Genomic DNA, 21374 nt, shown 5'->3' with positions numbered 1-21374 from the left:
TGATGAAGACGTCACTCAAAAATCATAATGTTGATAAACGTGAAGCCTCGCAGTTTACAACTACCAGACATGAATATGAGCATAGTCTGTAAATAAAATGGAATATTCAAATGCACCAAAGCAATGAGAAAATGTGTAAAAAGTCTAAAAGCTTAATAGTCTGCAGTTACTATGTGTATGTGTAATTATGTGTATGTGTAGTAATTATGTGTTCCATGAGTTTAATGACTTCCCTACACTGCCTCAGCCTTTTTTATGGCTATCTGAATCACAATGATTAGTTCTCACCATTCTGCAGTTAATTGTAAAGCTGTAAAGGTCGACATTGCTGCCAACAAGAAAAGGTAACAAAATATAATGTAGATTTTAGATCTCAGCCCACCTAACCCCTTTATAATTTACATAAAGCTGGAGTATTTATATTTGTGTGCGATCTTTACATGCTGTGAGTGGAAAAGCCACTGAATGTAAGATGGCTTTTTGTGAACTGCTTTTACATTTTTCACAACAGATGGCAATGAAGGGCACATCTGCAGGCACTTCTGCTGATTTACTTCTTATGGTGTGTGTGTGTGTGTGTGTGTGTGTGTGTGTGTGTGTTTACATGCGTACGGGCTTCTGAATCTGTGTTTTTTTTTCGTGCATTTACGTCATCTTCCAGAGATCACTGCATTCAGGCTGACCTCAAGAGGGCTAGGGCAGGTGCAGACAGCGAGGAGAGCCACAGAATACCCAAGCGAGAGAGGGGGAGCGACTGAGTCACACTGTGACAGATAAAGACAGACAGTGAGGAAAAAAGTCTTATTAGCCGGTAAGCGAGGGAGACGGGGTTCCAAGAAAAGGAGACAAGTCGGGAGGGAGAGGCAGGGGGTGTGTGGACAGTGGACCGAAACAGGCAGAAAACTCTTGGGGTTGAAAGGATGAGAAAGAAAGAGACAGTGACAGAGAGAGAGGGAGCTCTTATGTCACTCTGAAGAGGACATGTCTTCTGTCTGACCTTTTCAGACGAATTCACACCCCTCCATCCTCTCCCTCTTGGATCTCACCCAACCTTTAAAAAAAAAAAGAAAAACTCCCCTTATGGCTCCCTCTAGCTTTTATTTAATGTTCTCTGCAGTTGGTCGGAGTTGGTAAGACGCTATGTTGTAGCTGTCATATGCAGAGGAGGAATTTCCTTGTGGGAATCAGTTAAGTATTTATGCGGAAGCACACCGGATGCATAAGAATGAGATTCATATTTTGTTACAAGGTTTTGCTAACACTGGCATTTTGTTGCTAAATCAACTTCAGATCAGGAGCAGAATCTGTGGCAGTTTGTCCATTAAACATGGATTTTAATGCCTCTGGCAACAGCCTTGTGGTCCAAATGTTGTCAATGATGTCACCCACGGCAATACCGCCATCAACAATCAACCCATACTTTGTTTGCCATCTTGAAAACTGTGCCATCAGTGCCCAAGCGGGCCCACATGCTTTATGCTCGTGCCAAACGAAGGCCATCAGTGCCAGGTCAGTTCGCCATGTGGGTACAACATCTGCATCCGCTTCTTCACATCTACGGATAGCATGTGCATTTTGACAACGAGGAGCCACAGCTTGCTGTTGACCAGTAGGCCTGCCCCCACATCTTAAACGTTTATGAAAAAAAAAATACAGAACAGGTTTAAGCTTGAATTATGCTTTTGGGCTATACTGAATGTCTGAGCACCCCCCTCCCCCTTGTGTGTCCCCTCACCAGACCGCTTTCCCTCACTGTGCTGTGCAAAATGTAAGACTGATAAATGCAGCAATGCTGCCCTCTGTGGGACAAACTATGCAACTACAAGTTTTGATGTCAAAGACGTTACACACATCCAAGAACATGCAAGTTGCCAGACTGATCCAAACCGTGATGAAAATAGAATAATATACAAGGATATATTTTTCCAGTGTGCTCTATTTTTCTTATTCTATCAAATTTATTGCCTGTAAAGCTGAAAGTGCCGGTGACGATAATGTTGTCAGTGATCTCCATTGCTTTAATGAACTGTTTGTTAGTCTTCGTGGCAGTTCTTTCCTGATTCCATCCGCACAAAGGTGGATTTTTAAAGAGGCGAAAAAATGTCTTGTCTCCCGATGAAAAGGAATAAAATCTGCCACTGCAGCCACTTGTCCAAGGTCCGAGGTCTAAGAAGCCTACAGACTTTTAATATTCATCCACTCTCGGAGAATAGTCCGTTGAGTTGTGTATAACATCTTACAGTGCAGCCGTTAAGTAGAACGTCTCCATTCTCATCTAGCAGCGAGAAGTCCGCGACTAACACTCTCGCGATACGTCTGGAAGTCCCGCGATACCAACGCATACCATTCGAGCTAAACTGGAGGGATTCCTGAGCGTGTTCAGTGTTGTGGCCAAGCTAGCAGGCTAGCAGAGCAAATATAACTTATCTGCAACCGACCTGCTCCTCTTCACAAACAAGGCAGCTCTGAGGTGAGCACTTAGCTACTAAGCGAGACACCAGTGAGGCAAAGAGTAGCTGGTTCTTTTGATATTGTGAGCTTGATAGCATCTCAGAATCGCTGCAGAAACTGACGCTCAGACTTGAAATTTGACTTATCCTCAGCATGTAACTTAGTGTTACGGGAGCACTGAACAAAAAGCTTACACTGCTAAACACAGAGACATGAACGAAAAAGTTCCGGAATAATTTGACGTAACTTAGCAACTAAATATCAGCTTTTGTTTTTAGCCGCTAGGTTAGCTGTAGCTATCTTTAGTCTATCGTTAACTGCTGGCCCTTTGGAGTTTTTTAAATTAAATCTGGTCAGTCTGACTTGGGTCAATGGTCATGTGAGTTACAGAGCGTTGACATAATACTTCAGGCAGTTTCCCCATTGGGATGAATAAATATATGTTTTTATCTATCTGTATTAGTCGCTTAACTTTTACCTGATTGGTGTACCTTTTGATTGAATATTATTAAGTGAACTATCTAAGCTGTGTTGTTTGCATCACTGTAGTGAAACTCTACCGGCTCTTCCTTTTCCTCTGAACCTTCCGTTTGTGCACTGCAACACTAGTGATTCTCAGAATGGATTTAGAAGACGACACTACTGTCTTAACAACCTTGAAGTCCTTCAATTCCTTCATCAGCCGCCCTGAACATCCACAGAGGCTGTCAGACCACTCAGCAGGGAGTGGAAACCTGCAGAGTCAGTACAAACGCAGCATGGAGGTAAACAGCATCATCAGTAAGCTGTGTAGAGGCAGGATTAACATGCAACCTCTGCGCTGACTGACTTTTCTTCCCTTGTAGCTACTGGAAGCAGCAGACAGGGTTCACTCAAAGAATCGATACCTTCAGTTGGACCAGGAGAAGAAGCAGATGGAGCTGAGTCACAAGCGAGCTCGATTTGAACTAGAGAAGGCTGCTTCTGACAGTGCACGAGACTTGGAGGTACAGGTCAAACATTCTCACATCTTTATATAATACAAATGAGTATATGGTGATGGTTAATTCTAATGCTTAAGTTACTGCACAGATTTGGTATGCAGGAATTTTTTCCCCTGTTAACCATAAAATCTCATATGAACTAACAAGTGTCATAGATAACATTGGGTAAAATCTCTTTCTCAAACACTTATGTTAAAGCATGAGGTTGATCGGAACCAGGAACTCTTGGGTCGAATAAAGAAGTTGGAGGATAGACAGATTGAGGCAGCTACGAACCTATCAGAGCAGGTGGAGGCAAATCGTGCTCTCCGTAAGAACCTGGAGGGCCTGAACAAGAAACTAGAGGAGCGAGATTCTAGACTTAACACTGCTAACCAGGTACACGCAGACGCACGCACGCACGCACGCACGCACCTATTATGCTACTCTGGTCATGTTTCTTATCTTATGTTGGCTCACTTCTGTAATCTGTTCCCAGACCATCAGTTCTTTGAAGGATGAGATCAGAGAGCTGAAACTGAAGATTCAAAACAAAGACTCAACAATTTCCACTCAAACCCTGGAAAACCAGGAACTGCAGGAACAGCTAGATTTACAGCGCAGGTACAGCCACATACAGAGACTTCCACTTACCTAGCTCTTTTTCATGCTAATGCAAAGTGATCTGTACTGCACAAGAAATAAGCTGACCACACACTTCTATGTGATTGGTATTATATAATCAGGAAATATCAGGAAGTCTCTCAGCTTTACCAAAGTCTCCAAGCTGCCCAGTCCTCCTGCTCAGAGCACATCATCAAGATTAAGGTATGTTGCAGTTACACGCAGTGGACATTACTTTTGGCCACTCTGTTATATCAGTGTTTGTGCATGGAGGACCAACTTGTCCACCATGCATAAACTGAGATCACAACATGCCCCTGTCCACAATTCAGAGATGCACTAGTTCAAATAGTCACTACAGCAAAAATCTGATGATAAACATTGCGTTCATGACATACATGGTTAACATCATATTCTACGTATGATAAATCCCCGTTTTAAACTTAAAACCAAGACAGTCTTGTGCAAATAAACACACTCAGTGTTACATGTATAGTTTATCAGCAATATCTCAGCCTTTTTGTTTGAACTACATACTTTTTCACTTCATTTTTTATAGATTTTCAAATGACAAGATGTTGGTTGAAATCTTTTTTTTTTTTTTTAACTTTTTTTTTTTTTTTACACCTCCGTTTTTCATGTCATGTTTGTTTCACCTGTCTATGTATATATCTCATTTTTACATGATAAATTTTCATGTTCATAAACTCTTGAAATAACTTAATGTTTATAACGATGCCACGTATGTGTAACAAAGGCAAGACCACTTAATGTTTTTGCAATGTACCGAATAAAAATGTGCTGTTGTCATTTCTTTTGCATGATTTCTCTCTTTGCTTTTGGTAGGAGTTGGAGAGACGTCTAGCCCTCCAGGAGCAAGACATCGCCATTGTGAAAACTGTTAAGTCTGAGGTGGCCAAGGTTCCAGATCTGGAGAAGGAGTTGAAGCACCTCAGAGATGATAATGCCTTTCTCAGGTTAATCCATTTTTAAGTTTTGAATACCTTCCAAAAGGTTTCACCTTTCAGTAGAATAGACAGACTTTCATTTTTACAGACTACAGCCTAGTGCGATCCCACAGGGCTCAAAAAAGTTTGACTCAAACTTCTTGACATTTTAGTTTGACTTTGGGTCATCAATACCACACTAGGAGGCATTAGATGACAGGTGCCTTTGCTAGTATTGTTTTTGGATCCTCCAAACCAGACACTTTTTTTTTTCCAGGTTTGTACTGTGTGTATACAAGCACTGTGAAAAGATGAAGAGGAAGAGTGGGGAAAAAAGTTGTCCCATGTAAGAAGTGTAGTATCCTAATTTCAGAAACATTTGATATGCAGAATAACGGTTTTCATGCATTTAGATTACTGCTGAAGATACCTGACTGCTTGGTCATATGAAGCAGTTTTAAGAGAGATTTTTTTAGTAGACAAAATGTGCATTGAAAAGAGCCAGAATGGGAAAAGTAATGTCATGTTGGAAGGTTACGTCACTGACACCATCCATCGTGGCTTTCCTATGCAATACTAAGAGGTTTTAATTGCATCTAAAATAGAGGTGTCAGGAACCTAACACTCATTTCTTCTGTGCTCTTTTCACTATAGCACATCTGATCCCCTTGTAGAAAGAAACTGTGTAATCTGGGGTTTTAGAATAATCAGATTAATGCAATACATTTTAATGTGCTATCCAATTTCCTGCTTTAATCTGAATAATAATCTGTGTTTTGTGTGTGCATAGATACAATCAGTGTGATCTCACTACATCTGAAATCAAATTTTAAAATTGTTTAAGACTGTGACCGTTGGCGAGCATCACATGCATGCCATTCCCGCATCAGACACTGAATCCCAAGCTTTGAAGTTAATTTTGTGTTTTTTTTTTTTTGTCTTTGCTCTGTTCACGCCGTCCAGGGAGAGCAGGGAGAATTGCAGCCTACTTAAAGAGGAGGTAGAGGGGCTGAGGAGGAAGCTGGAGAGGATGGAGAAAACCAAAGAAGAGCTGGTCAATATGGAACTGGAGAAAGAGGTAAGATGTGTGTAGCTGTGAGATTGGATTGTGCATTTCACTCAGTAGCATATTGATGTTCACTTTGTTAGAACATTTCACTTCTATAAACATGAAATGGAGAGATTAAAAGTGCATTGTACTTAAATTAGAGCCTGACTAATATATCAGTAGGCTGGAAGTTTTGGATAATATTGGCTGACTATACCTATACTGAATTATTATCCATATTAGCAGATTGTGTTTTAGGCTGCACATTTTGTATTTTTGACTGACTTTTCTTAATTCAAGTTTTAAATAATGTTGGTGTTGTTTTTGTATTATTATTATTTTTTTACTATTTATTTAATTTCTGGTGAAATTTACTTTTCAAAATTAACTGTCGTCCTGCCTCACTACATTTTTTTGTCACTACTTTTTAATAACCAAATTTCAGTGATCATTGCTTAAAGCATTATGCAAGTCTAACTAGGGAATGTTGCCTGACATTAACAGATTGTTTTTAATCTATGTATTGATATTGTGTCACAGCCTTAAAAATCACAGATTAGTCAAACTATAACTGGCATATGTCTTTTTTTTTTTTTTTTTTTCTCTGCACTTGACTGTTGTGATAATAACATCACGTTCCTCCTGTACATGGACAAACATGTAACTTTATGTTCTTTAATCCTTAGAGGCTGGCTCAGAAGCTTCAAGCCTGGGAAAACATTGGGCAATCTACTGGACTCAACATAAGGTCAGACAATGTGTGAGGATGTGTCTTAATATGTGACCGTGAGACAGAAAAGGAGAGGTAGACAAGTGTGTGTTTCCCAATGTTAATTAGATACTTTTATGAAATAAGAAAAAGTGCCACTAGGTGGAGCTGCGGTCACTCTGAATAAATGTCTCTCGTTGCTGTGGATTGATTCCACCAGTGCATATAGGTGTGTGTGTTTGCTTCATACCTGCTTATGTGTGCCCTGAGTGTGTTTCAATGCATCCAGTCAAAACTGGTAATGAGAGAATGATTGCATGTTTCCTTTTGAGCAGTGGTGCAGATCTGACAGATTATAAACACTGCAGCCTTGTGCATTGCATGCACGCACACGAACACACACACACACACACACACAAACACGCAATTTTCTCTACGATTAACGCTGGCTGTGATGTAAATGGAATATTAAAACGAAAAGATCCACACAGCATATCTGATTTGTCTTATTGTGTGTGTGTGTGTGTGTGTGTGTGTGTATCTGTCATAGGCTACTTTTGGGGACAAATTTCAGACTGAAGACCACTTAATTGGGGACGGCTTGTCCAGTTGGGAAAAAGCTGATCTTTGGATCAGTGGTTAAGGTTAGGGTAAGGGTCACGGTTGGGCAAGTAGTGGTTATGGTTAGGGTTAGGGTAAGTCTCCAGGAAATTAATGCAAGTCTATGGAATGTCCCCAAAAGTGACCTTGATCTACGTGTGTGTGTGTTTGTGTGTGTGTGTGTGTGTGTGAGATGTGTGATGTGTTTTACACGTTCCTATGGGGCAAAAAAATAAAGGTAGCCACACTGTAAATTACAAAATGAAATTAAATCTTTTCTCATGCATGGATTCATTTTAGTTTATGTAATGTGTTGTGGGACCTGACAGCATTTGTTGAAATTACAGTTATTAAAAGACCTGAGAGGATCATAGAGTTGAAATACTAACCTCAGTTTAATACATACAATGATTTGGTCGGGCTGTCCATCATTTCTTTGAAAATTTAAGTCCGACTAGTCTGTCATCCGGGGTAGATTGAGTTGAAATTTGAAATCCTTCTTAAAAGGCATGTGTTAAGACTGCCATGTCATTGGTCGTCTGAGTGCTGTTGATTTTTAAAAAAGAAAATACTGTGTTGCACATAGAGCTGCAAAAGGGCAGCTGTATGTGTGACGGTCATACTGATCAAAAGTAAAGGTTAATGCAGGTTGCAAATCAATATTAAGAAACTCCTTGAAGGTTTTTTTTTTTTTACTCTTTATTAAATGCCCAACTTAATTGTCAGGTGGCTCAGGATGTTTTATCCTGGCACAGTACTGTGATGTAGAGGTTAACAGAAAGTCAGAGTAGTTCATTCAGCAGTCTATTGCACTCATTACAACAGTGCTCTATGAAAATTAGTATTGACGCGGATTTGTGCATTAGTGGGAGATTGGGATTGCTTTAAAGGCTGTTAAGCAGGCATTATCTGTTCAGGTATATAATTGTCAAAATATTAATGAAGATGTTGAGGAATAATGAATTAAGTGAAGCCCTATCTGGATTTATGTCATTATACTATTTCTTTGTAGTTAAAAATGATCAGCAAGTTCCAAAAGAAAAGAAAATTGACACTATAGTGACAGAATGAAAATGACAGTGTGTGTGCTGATGGTGAAATCAAAACAAAACTGCCTGTTCAGGATGTTTCTTGTTCTGTCTCTAAATATGAAATATCTCATCTGGGCTAGAGTGTCTTTGCACACTAGTGTGTATTTGTATTACCGATTTGTTAACTTTGCTGGCCAATAAGTCATTTCTCCTAAATGCAAGCTCCTCATACTTTATACAAGTTAACATATTGTAGCTCTTTCTGTCGCCAGTCATTTTGGGGTGGTCATTATTAGTGTGGTGAAAAGAACATGTAGTGGATAATGAGGAGTAACGCATTGCTGCTGTAGTTGAGGAGTTTGTCCCCTGCCACTCAGGACTGGAGTTCTTACCAGCCATTTGTGCTGCTTTGCCAAATGAAAACAACGGGACAGAGGTTACCCCTGCCCAACGACAATCAGTGTGGCTGCCTGGTGGAGTAGACAAGCCTCGCAGCCGCAGCTTGAATTTGCCAGCAGTTGGCTGGTGGCTGGAGTTTATTTCCCTTCCTTCTGTTTCATAGTCTGATAACATTGTTCTTGGTTATATGTGTACACATGCTGTTGACAATTGAAAATTTGCAGAAACAGAATGAAAATATTTTCTTAAAATTATGCTGTTTGGAACAATGTTGAAGGGACAATATGTAGGGAGATTTTCTTGGACTGGGTTTCCTTTTCATGAACGTTTCACCAGCTAAAGACAGAGATTAGACCGTTTGATACACGTGTGTCTCAAGTTTTTCCCTGCTGGAGGAATAGTTTTGACGAAAAGATGAAACAAATTGGGATCACGCTAGCTAGTTCATGCTGTATGTTTAAAATACAGTTTGATATGTTAATGTGTATGTTTGTGTGTCTTGATGCTATATCAATTATGATTTCTGACTTTTTTTTTTTTTTTTTTTTTGTCTCCTAACCTGCTCCCAAATTCCCCAAGTTAAGAGGTTTATTTTGTTTCGTTTGTTTTGTTTGCTAAATCACCAAAACAACAATAATAATGTTTGTTGTCTACTATTTTAATAATAAAATACAAATTTATCAAGCAAAAATATCAGTGATTGGTTCCAACGTCTAAAATGTGATGATTTTCTGCTTTTTTTTCTATAATATATTGTTGTACACCTAATATCTTTGGCTTTTTAGACACTTGGGTGGGAAAAACAGCCATTTGAAAATGTCCCTTTGGGCTGTGAGAAACTGCGATGAGCATTTTCCACTACTTGTGACATTTTATGTTCTGTACAATCAACCAAATAATCAAAAACTAATCAATAGATTAATGTATGATTGGAAAATAATAAGTACTTGCATCCTTAGTATGTGAAAGTTTTGCATCAGCAGAGTTTCACTGTGGCCATGAGAAATATTTGGTAAAAATGTTGTACCCAGCGCTGCTCAGATTTTTAATTAAGGTCATTGCTTAAATTGGAGTTCAAAATTTTAGTAATTGTACCTTTTGTCCCTAACAGAAACTGAACTCTACTGAATAGTAGTTGGAGTAGTAGCTATATGGTTAATTTAAAAAACATTAACATCATCTGTAACATGAGACTCATTCATAGACGGCTTAGTGCTTCAAGTTTCAAATTTGGAAAAAAAAAAAAAAATAGTCCCTTGTTTGTCTGAATCCACCTCAACAGCAATAAGAATTGGTTTGTCTTTAGCTTTCTGAATGGGCTCTTCTGATCACAAATGTTCTCCAAAGTTGAACCTCCAACACTTGAACACAGCTCTGATATAAACTCTGGTGTTAGAATCACTTCTCACTTACTCACTTTTGTGTGTGTACACACCTAGACTCACAGTAGCCTTGCACTAACCTGACAGCGCATCTACTCTTGACAGGGTCACACGTCATAGTTGTTCACGACATCTCACCCAATAATATACACTCGACCCGTTATTTGCAACATCGACAGAGATGGCTGGCTCATGCTCTGCGAAAGAAAAACCAAACTCCAAAAAACAGCAGAACCCAGGAAAAACAGCCTCTCATATAAACTGAGGGGAAGGCTAATCCGTCTGTGCTCAAGGCAATGTGGAATTACCTACTATGGGTACCACAGTTATTCCATCATATGATTCATGAACTCATATTTTAGTCATGAGAGTATTTCCATACCTAAGGCTCCACCTAGCTAGAAGTAAGTGATGATGAATCCACGCCACCCAACTTCCAAATTGCAATATTCCTTTTTTCCAACCTTAATGATGACCTTGACTGCCCAGCAGTTTCCTTCCATATACCCAATATGTCATATGACTGAGTAGACTGCTTAATGTTGGAGCAAAATACCAGGTCAGCTCTCAGGTTACCAATGACTGTCTCTAGTGAAAGCTGAAGTTTTGATCATATGCTTTATTTTTACTGGAAGTAGGTAATGTTGCACTAGCTTCATGATGTCGAGTTGCACTACAGAGCGAGCTGCATCACTTTTCAGGTGTGTAATTTTAACTGCTACGTGGCAGCAAAAGTAGGATTTTTAGAGCTGAACTCTCCTAACGTATGCCCAGTTGACAAGAGATAAAGAGACAATGGCAAAGTTTTTTTGGATCCATAGTTACACACAGGATTTAAAGTTTGGCGTAAGTGACCTTCTGCATTGTTGCCTTCCTATTGTGGGTTTGTTTGTGTGTTTTGTAATCTGTCAATCTCTCCCATGGAGTGAATTTGTTTTGTGGAACTGTGACCAGTATTTAGCCCACTATCCTCCTCTCATCTCCCTCTCTGCTGCTGATGTAATTTTATTTCCCAGCTCCCCACTGGCCAACTTACAAAAGAATATGGAAACGCTGTCGTTTTCATCTATTTTCTGTCCTTTCTGCTTTCTCAGTCATACTGATTTTTTTTATTGTGTGTGTGTCTGCGAGTGCGTGTATATATGTGCCTGTGCCTGTGCCCGTCTGTGTACACATGTATGCTAACTGTTCTGTGCCGTCTTTCTGTAGGAAACCAGAGGATCTGTCCAGGGAGGTTATTCAGATCCAGCAAAGAGAAATTGCTCTGAAAGAGCAGAACTACACACTCAACAGCCGGTAACACACACTTCCTCACACACACACACAAACACACAAAATCCCTTTCTCTGCCTTCAAGCCTTTTTTCTCTCATTCTGCCTGCCCGCATGCCTCTTTCCCCCATGTATCTATTAGAACATATCTTTGAGAAGTCCTTAATTGTCACAAAGTTAATTAAACTGGTCCTGATTCTGATAGCACTCCTGACAGTAACCACTGGCTTTTCAGTGTGTGTGTGTGTGTGTGTGTGTGTGTGTATGTGTGAGAGATTGTGAGTGAGAGAGAGGGAATTCACTAATTAAACTTGTACTGTTTAGGCAGAGGTTATGTCTGTAGGGAGAGCTGCGCGCATGCTATGATATATTCATGCTGCATTTCAGTCTTGCTAAGAAAGCTTTCATTAGCTAACAAGCGTCTCTCTTCTGCTGAGCGTGCTTGGCTCATTATGAAATATTAGAAACAGCACAATTGGAGAAGGGTGGGTGTGGGAGGAGAGGGTGAGGGGAGCTTGTGGTGTAATTATTGTCCTCCGGTATAATTAATGTCCAATTGATCAGACCTGGCACAAATCACTGCTCCAAATAATTTCTGTAGAGTTGTCTAGGAATCTTTTGGTGATAGTCAGGTAAGTTGTCTGTTAGGGAGTATAATTCCATATATTTCTTTTTTTTTTAAAATTCTAAATTGACTATGAATTGCTTTTCTCAGACTGTCTGAACATTCAGCACTAATCAGTCGGATTCCCTTTCCCTTTCCCTGCCCTCTCTCCCCCCTGTTATTAACCTACACACACACACACACACACACACACCCTCTTGCTTTCCACCTATTCACTTACCCTGTTTTTTTTCAGTGTGAGGAGTGTGGAGCGCTCACAGGCTGAGCTCCGTGCAGAGCTGTCCCAGCAGCGCAGCAAGACTCTGGAGGAGCAGAAGAAGAGGGAGACACAGGATGCTCTTGTCCGCCGGCTGCAGAAGAGAGTATTGTTATTAACAAAGGTGCCTGACCATGAAGGACACTCACACAAAAACACAGACACTTCAGCAACTATTTATTTCTTCACGACCTTTGCAGAATTTGACTTTAAACACTTGGGGCGCACAGTAGACACTGGAATCTCAAGGCCAGCACAGAATTCATAATCTTCCCATTACCCCTCTCTCTCTGATAGGTTGTTGAACGTCATGTGACTGCTCTGTCTGCCTGTCTTGCTTCCCCGTGCTCTGCAGTTCCTCACTAGACCTCCCTGTGATATTGATTTCTCAGTGTGCGTAATTCCCTAGGTCAACATGCTCAGTCTCTTAGTACACAAATCACACACACACACACACACACACACACACACACACACACACACACACACACACACTCTCTCTCAGTCACCACCATCACTAAGCAGAGCTAAAGGCATGCTGGAAGTATGACTTGGCCCAAGACCGTTTTGGCAGAGACTGCATTCAACCATTTATCAAGTGCTCAGAGGGTGTGAATAATTGTTTTTTATCATGCAGTCACAATGTATTTAAAAAAATATCCATTGCAGTTGTTGTTGCATGCTCTGCTTTTTAAAAATTTGACCCTTTTATTTATTCAGGGAGGGTTTTGTGAACATTTTGGTTCTAACCTGACATATATCCCTAAAGTTATATTAAGATGAATGAATATAGTTGAATATATTCATGTCTCTCATCCAACTACATATACAACCGCCCAAGTAAATTTAGTCTTTTATTTATCATTTTTGTTTTGTTTATATTGCATATTTTATAAAAAAAAAAAAAACTACAGCATACTAATGTAATAGCTATGGTAGGGCTGCAACCAGTCAACGTTTTTACTATTTATTATTACAATATGACGTGTAATGTCCCCAGCTATCATTAGTGTTGCTTTCTGACTAAAGGGTCTGCTTGAATGTCAATAACTTGATTTTCAAGATGTAGACATTTTATATATCATGCATTAACAAAAAATATAATTAATTTGATATAACACCTAGCCCTACCAAGAAATAAAACGGCGGAAAGTAGTAAATCCTCAAGTTTGAAAAGCTTGAACAAGTCAAGAGTTTGACATATTTATCTGAGATAACTGATAAATTATTGAAATTGCTGTCAATTAATTTTGTGTTGATAAACTATAATTGTTTAAGAACTAAGATATACAGATCTCCACATTCCCATTCAACCTGTGGAAATTACTATAGCCACACACTCGCCACCAAATCAATGATGATTAAGTGCCTTGTTTAGCTGCACCTTGACAGCGGTTCTAAAATAATTGGAGAACAGAATACATTTCATTTCACACACACCCCCCGACTTTTTCCAGCCTTTCCAGGGAAATTAATCCTTACCTCTCTACCACAAGGCTGAGACTCCTTAATTCTGTTGTTGTCCTGCTCAGATGTTTTCGTTTTTTCACATACCTCTGTGGGACAGACTTGCTGATCCACAAGAGGGCGATTACATCTTCATGCATTAGATAAAACAGTTAACATAAAAGTTGTTAAAGAAATAATAGATAATGAAAACAGTAATGATAGTTTTATCACCCTGTGCTCCTGCTCCCTGTTTGTGTGTTTTTAAAATGAGAGTTTTTATCAGAGAGGAACCAATAGATTTTTGATTTAGATTGAGTGAATTTCATTGCACATTAATAGACAGTAAATAGCCAAAGGGCCTGCTGTTTAGGATAGGTAGCAAAGACACACACACTTACACACTGACCTCTAAATTTGTTTTTGCCTTTTCGTTTTTAATTCTGTTCCCTCTGCCTCCTGTTTTGTCTCCTCCTCCTCCCCTTTTCAAGGTTCTCACAGGATATACAGTATTAGACAATAACATGATGTAACATGATGTAGCATGACAGATGACACTGCTTCAGTGCCAAAACAAATAAAGTTGAATTAAGGATGATTTTGCATATAGTGTTTTTAAAGAACCCAACTCATTCATCTTTAAATGGATTACGTTGGTTTTGATCTGGCTAATCACAGGCTGAATCTGATTAGAGTAATCATGGTTTGTTTTCTGATGCTACCCTATGAGCTAATCTGACAGGGCAATTGCAGCCCATTATTCCGAGAATTTTACATCAAGGAATTACAAAGTGCTTTTAAACCGTTCTAAAAAGGGAGCACTACTTTGCAATCAACATATATTACATGGCATTATCTGCACTGACTATTTATTGCCGGTATTTATTACCTGACTTGAACCTGAATGTCATATGCTTCCCCAAATCAGCCCTGTTAATAATAGACTATTGAGCTTTCAATGACCCTCAAGATTCAAGGATGGTCCTAAACAGCCTGGTCGTTTGTGAGGTGTTTATGAAAAGCCTTATTGCCACAAAATGCCGCCTGCTTGCTTCATAATACAGAGTGGTGCAGCAAAGTGAAGGGAGGGGAGGAGACGCTTCTTTTTAACAGTCTTGACTGACAGTGAATTTGCATTAATAAATGGGCTGTTTGTCAGTTTTTAAACAGATTAGATTGTTCTCATCATGTTATCATGGTAACCAGTACAGATTTACTATGTAACACAATAATTAAATAATTATTACTTCGCAGTGAGTAATGACAGAAAAACCTTACCTTTTCTTTTTGTTTTTACATTAAGTTGTAAGTTTAGTAGTTCACACATGGACTAGTCATTCAAAGTTGAGTGGCTGAAATGGACTAATTGTTAAAAAAGATGTGATCGGGCATTTAGAGGCATTTACATAATTATGTTTGTGGAGTGTGTCTACTACTATTGACTTTTTTCTTGCTCCATCACCCTCAATCATACACATGTCTGACTTCCCTTTACATGCATGTTTGTTTTTTGGAACCATTCCAAGACGTGCATGTTTTTGTGTGCGAGAATGAACATACACCCTTGAACGTCAGGCGTAAAGACACAGACTGAGAGAGACTCATGAACTATTTGGAGACGGAGACATTTGTGACACTTGTGAAGATGTCGACGTGAAGAGGCTATTGATCCTCTTTTCTCTAAGAGAAGCAACAACTCGGTGTGTTGATTTACTGGACAGAGTACAATGTTGAGGACATGTCTTTCACTCCAGTATTATAGAAGAGAAAAAATCTTTAATTTTTAATTTTCACAGCTCACATAAGAGAGATGACACAGCATAATATTATATGCTTCATTTGGAAAGACATTTCTCTGTCACGACTCTCTGATTTAATTTTTTGATTTATTCTTTATTCTTTGTCTACAAAGACATTTGTCTTTGATTTGATTATTACATGAAGATAAATGCAAATGAGCATGACCATAACCCTAAGGTTCTCTTTTCATAGATTGGATGAGAAATCCACAGCTGCCTCATACTTTGTTCCTCATTTACAAAGGCATGTGCCTGCCGTCATATTAACACACCAAACAGTCATATAACAGTAAAACAGACAGATCGGGAAAAACTTCAAAGAGCTTTGATACTCCCAGTTTATTCACGCACATGCACATAAACATTACATATCTGATGGCACTTAAGTATGTAATGTCATGACTTTCTTTTTTCTTGGAGACATGAAAATTTGTTAACTGACAGCAGGATTTCCATTCTATAGACTTATGTTAATGTGTGTGCGTGTGTGTTACAGGAACGTGATGGAATGCGGGCTATACTAGAGTCCTATGACAGCGAGCTGGCGCCTACTGAGTACTCTCCTCAACTCAGCAAACGGCTCAGAGAGGCAGAGGACATACTGCAGAAAACACAGAGCCACAATGCAGAGATGGAGGTTTGTGTGCAGGCGTTAGCATACCTACACAAATACAAAACTTGTGTTTATAGTGCCCTCCTTTGTTAAATTTATTGTTATGAAAATAAACTTGAATTCAGTTTTGTGTGTGCGTGCGTTCGCATGTGTATATGTATATGTGTGTGTGTACGTGTATATGCGTGTGTGTGTGTACGTGTATATGCATGTGCGTATATGTGTATATAATTGAATATAAAGTACAGATATACACTCCTAAGTTGCTGGCCAGTTTAGTATGCATGTTGTTGACTGGTAATTTGCTCATAGGTAATGGCACTGTAAACGCAATGAACTGCACTAAAAACTGAAAAATCTGATAAAACTGCTGTTGTGGTACACAGGGGCATTGTGAACAACACTGGAATGAAATGAAGAAGGCTAGTGCCAGTGCTTTAAAACTGAATGAACTGCACACTTTGGTTAATATATTGTCAGGCCTCATTCTACACTGCTCAGCTGCTCTGTTTCTGTTTCTGTCAATACTTCAAATCAGTAGGATGAGGACAAAAAAGCATTTTACATGTTCGTATTTTCTATCTGTAACACCCCCCCCCCCGTCTTGTCTGACAATTCAGGCCCAGCTGACCAAAGCACAGGAAGAGACGGGGACACTCAAACTGCAGCTACAAACAGTAAGTATACATGTACACACAAACTCCCACGCGTGGTATTGGCAGTGCTTTTGTCTGTTACGTACATACACATACATGTTTTCAGGTTGTCTGTCTGCCTGTCTCACGTAAATGAGATATCTCAGAAACGCCTTTAGAGAATTTCTTCATATTTGGTACAAACATTCTTGGACTCAAGTATGAACTGACTACAATTTGGTGGTCAAAGGTCATGGTCAAGGTCATTGTGACTTCACAAAACACATTTTTGGGCATAACTTAAGAATTTGAGGAAAATAACTGAATGCTTTCTTATTAAATTCCTTTAAATTCTTCACTACATGTTTTCGGGTTGTTCATACGTCCGTATGTATGTACGCCCATATCCATCCCATTCTCATGAGCTCGATATCTCAGGAATGCCTTGAGGGAATTTCTTCAAATTTGGCACAAACGATCACTTGGACTAAAGGATGTACTGGTTAGATTTTGGTGGTCAAAGCCCCTGTGACCTCACAAAACATGTTTTTAGCCTTAACTCAAGAATTACACTAATTATGATAAAGTACTTGATACTTTCTTCAAAACATATATTATTTGATTATTTTATGGATAGACATTGATATAAACTGCTGAAACTTACCTGGTTCGCAGAGGCATACAACCAAGAGGTCGTAATTCTAGTTTTATTATGCTGTTTGACATATTGAACCCTAATTAACTTCCATTCCTATCCCACCAGTAACTAAAAACAAGTAACAACAACACAAAAAATGTAAATGTAAACCATTAATTAATGATATAGAAACCTTAATTACTACTTAATGATTAGCCAAACAATCACAGACACATTGTAACCTTAGCCATTAGTACTTAATCTGTCTCAGGTACCTTTTGAGTTGCGACTGTTGTCCTGGCATGTATCTTCCTGTGAGTCAAAGATGCCTAAGTGCTTCTGTGACCAACATGTTGACCAACATGATTTTTGCACTTTGCCCAACAATGAAGATGGTCCTGCAGACCTTTTCAAAGGGACAGTCTTATTTTGGAGCTTTGGAGCTTTGGAGGTATTTACAGTACAAGTTCATCTAAGCTTCTTATGTTGAGTACTGTCTCCCTCCTCTAACGTCCTGACTGAGGTGACACAAAATGACAAGTGACAGGAAATATACTACTAACATTGGAACCTGTTTTGGTGGTTGCCAGTTTGCAGTGACAAGATATTGTGGTCTGTGAGTGACATTAAACAGTTTAACATGTTAATTTTACCAGATTAAATGGGCCAGTTCATCTGTCAGGTTTGCTGTATGTATTTTACAAAAACGTAGACTTCTTTAGATTATGATAGAAAACTGGGATAAAGTAAAGGTTTGGCAGGTGTGACCTAGACTCTCTTACACACTCTGTGACTCTGTTTTTGTGTCTTCACTCATTCTATGATCTCCCTTCTTTTCATGGCTCCTTGTTGCCAAGGAGACATCAACATAGCCATGGCAATGAGTATTGATGCGTGAAATCCACCTGTCTGGTATAGCAGTAATTACTTATTCGTCTTGGGAAGACTAGGAGTGAGGATGAGCTGAGAGACAGACAGCTGCTGTCAGGAAGAGAGGAAAATGGTTGTGCAGATGGAAATGAGGGATAATTGCAGAGAGGAGAGCGAGATAAGAGAGAAACAAATGAATCCTTGATAAGGTCCATCTGAAACTAACTAAGACAAAGAGAGACTAAAAACAAATACTAGGGGAAAACATTTGGGACATTGTGAAATGGAAAATGAGTTGGTCGACTAATGGTGTATAAAGGTTTGTCTGGATGTCTGTCCGGAAAAGATAGCAGCACATTGGAATAGAGTCCTCAGGATTTATCTGCAGGCAAAAGGTTTCTGGAAGGCACATGGCCAAAGATGTTCCGACGTTAGTGCACCAGGCCCATTTTCTTTTGTCTGTCCCAGGTGGAGCTGGAGCTGGACTCTCTGAAGAAGCAGCAGGCCTCTGCTGCAGACAGCAGCTCTTTAGCGACCAAAGAAGAGGTCAGCATACTCAGGTAGTTAGCACACACAACACACACACACAATCTGTTATGTTACGTAGACCACCAAGTCAAAACCTGGCACAAGAAAGATTCACGTGTACCCTTAGGGTATATTAACTCACGCAGACCTCACATGCTTGGCTGTGAGCAGTGCTATACCTCTAGGATTAACCTGTTAAGTCAACAATATGCAAAGTTACTATTCTACATGGTAGATATTAAATACAAGCAAGTGAGTGTGTGTGCATGCATTTTTCAGACAAAAAATTGAAGATTTAGAGGCAGAGCGGCAGCGTTTGGAGGAGCAGAACAACATTCTGGAGATGAGACTGGAGAGACACAACCTACAGGTAGGCACCAAAACTTCCCTCTAACATTTTTCTGTGATGTATTTAACTGTCTGGCACAAAGGAACCAATTTAATATCCCCAAGGGCAGGAGCCTAGCCTGTATGACACCGCGGATTGATTCACACAAACGCTACCCATATCTGACTGTTTTTCAGACACAATTGGACCCAGGTGTGATTCAAGCAGTGTCCAATGAAAGAGTTGTAGAACCTGTGGTTGATTTAAAGTCGTCCTTTATTGGCAGAAGGGATTAGAATTGACAGAACAGTTGGGGGAAGGGGGTATCGTCCAAATAAATGTCGACCTTCCCCAGTGTGAGCTGGGAATTAAACTGGCTGAAATGAAATGAAATGAATCCTGGCTGGTAGCGCCTTTAAAATTACTCACACACACAAACACACATTCGTGACTGTGTGCATCTAGACTACTACTTATCTTTATCTTGCAAAATTACTTAACCAACTCTTTCAGTAATACCTGATCCTTTCTCCTTTTTAAATTGGCTCTATATGTTTGTCCGTTTGTTTGTTTCATTCCAGTCAGGTACTCTTTCTCCCCTGACTCACACTGTGCCAAACTAAGTCTACTAGGGCGCTTTAATGAAACGTGTGTGGGCAAGCGTGTTGGTTCCATTTAGCCATGGGGTGAATGAAATCAAAGTGTTCTCAAGCATGACCACCACTTTTAAGGCAATTGACAACTGAGTGTGCGCGCATGCTCATACAGTTTTCAAGGTTGCACGGTCAATGGATCAGGTCATTTCTTACGAGTTAATTTTTATGACTCCTCCATGGTCCAATGCACACCAGGAGACCTCTACATCGGACTGACTGAAGAGACGAGTGACTGAATTGAGAAGCATTTGAAAGGAGAAATGAATGGCTGAATGGATAGGCATGAGTGACTTACAGAATTGAATGCTTGAGTAAAATGAGTAGAGGATTTTCCATTATATCAACTTGCACTTCAGATTCCCATGGCATAGCCCATCATTTATTCCCTGTCTTTATATTTAGATCATACTGACTCGTATGACTGTCAACCACTGAAATTACCAGTGTAATTCGTGGAGTCAGGCAGAGTCCCCACCAGCAGTCGGTCAGGAAGCACTCCTGGGAAATTCTGATTTTCGTACATGTATATTTCAAGTATATATGTATTTACAATTTACAGATTTATCAGATTAGTAGGTTAGCTAGCTATCTTTGGGTTTAATTCAGGTTTTTAGTATCATGATCTTTTCTCACTTTCAACCACTTTCTCCCTGGTAAAATGACAAGTAATAAAGGCCGATAACGACATTTTATAGATCATTACAATAGATTTGCCTACTATAAAAACTCCAATAGTCACTATGGAATATAAAAGCATTACTTTGATGGATTAACTCATTTATTTTTCATTCTCATTCTAGACTATTCAGTGTGCTGAAAATGCCCTTTAAATGCTTGTTTAAAAAGGCCCATATAATTTTGTATCTTTCTTTTTACGGCTGTTTTAACATTTGGATATTATTCCTAATGTTTTCACAGCTTCCAGTTGTACTCTAGTTGTTTGATTATATTGTATTTCACCCATGGTTTTCCCATGGCTCTGATGATGTATCTTGTAATTAAAAAAATCTGTCTCTTTCATGTGAACATGCTTATAGCTGTGTCAGTAAACCCAAAGTTAACTGAGCCAGTTGATAATCAGCTTCGTGATACAGCTTATCTAGGATCAACGTTAGTCTCAGTGAAACCAGGTAGCTGAAAGAGATCAAGACTAATTTGAACTTGGTCTGTGATGTAGGCTCCTGGTCATCTTGCTGTCCAAAACTACCTTTTATGATACACTATTTGTCTTACTAAACATACTGTATTATAAAAAGAAATCAAATGGTAGAATAAGTTTGAACATGTTTAGAAGAAGTAGTAATTGTTGAAATCCATGTCTTTTTGGCTACATCTTTGAAAGCACTCAAACTCTTGTAACTTCACAACAGTTACCCAGTCAAACGAATCAGGTTTGTTACTTCTTATGGTTTTTTTTTTTACCAGCCATGAGACAACAGGTCTGGTATTGTCTGTCTGTCTGTCAGTACTGTAGTAATGACTATGAGCAATCATGGGTACTCAAGTTGGTCTCTAGTTTGAGGTATATTTTCCTTTAAGCAGCTAGTTTTTCTTCTC

The 21374-nt window shown here is 39.3% G+C and overlaps 1 protein-coding gene across 2 annotated transcripts in view; it reads left to right on the top strand.

Annotated features, from left to right (window-relative positions):
* Nucleotides 1-2296: 2296 nt before the first annotated feature.
* The window catches only part of mad1l1 (mitotic arrest deficient 1 like 1), a 54337-nt gene continuing 35259 nt past the window's right edge, over nucleotides 2297-21374 (top strand). The window contains exons 1-15 of one of the 2 annotated variants that reach the window (XM_040145380.1): nucleotides 2297-2470; nucleotides 3061-3215; nucleotides 3297-3437; nucleotides 3633-3812; nucleotides 3913-4037; nucleotides 4160-4241; nucleotides 4884-5014; nucleotides 5948-6062; nucleotides 6719-6780; nucleotides 11363-11449; nucleotides 12285-12429; nucleotides 16047-16187; nucleotides 16784-16840; nucleotides 18774-18865; nucleotides 19113-19203. In XM_040145380.1, coding sequence (XP_040001314.1) covers nucleotides 3072-3215; nucleotides 3297-3437; nucleotides 3633-3812; nucleotides 3913-4037; nucleotides 4160-4241; nucleotides 4884-5014; nucleotides 5948-6062; nucleotides 6719-6780; nucleotides 11363-11449; nucleotides 12285-12429; nucleotides 16047-16187; nucleotides 16784-16840; nucleotides 18774-18865; nucleotides 19113-19203 — 1593 coding nt within the window. In that variant the 5' untranslated portion in view covers nucleotides 2297-2470; nucleotides 3061-3071. Of the gene's footprint in view, nucleotides 2471-3000; nucleotides 3216-3296; nucleotides 3438-3632; nucleotides 3813-3912; nucleotides 4038-4159; nucleotides 4242-4883; nucleotides 5015-5947; nucleotides 6063-6718; nucleotides 6781-11362; nucleotides 11450-12284; nucleotides 12430-16046; nucleotides 16188-16783; nucleotides 16841-18773; nucleotides 18866-19112; nucleotides 19204-21374 lie in introns of both variants that reach the window. The other variant, XM_040145381.1, reaches the window with a different exon arrangement.

The sequence above is a fragment of the Xiphias gladius genome, chromosome 15 (genome assembly GCF_016859285.1).
Source record: "Xiphias gladius isolate SHS-SW01 ecotype Sanya breed wild chromosome 15, ASM1685928v1, whole genome shotgun sequence".
Taxonomy (NCBI): Eukaryota; Metazoa; Chordata; class Actinopteri; order Istiophoriformes; family Xiphiidae; genus Xiphias; species Xiphias gladius.
The sequence above is the reverse complement of the archived record's forward strand: the minus strand, read 5'-3'. Positions and strand labels throughout refer to the sequence as shown.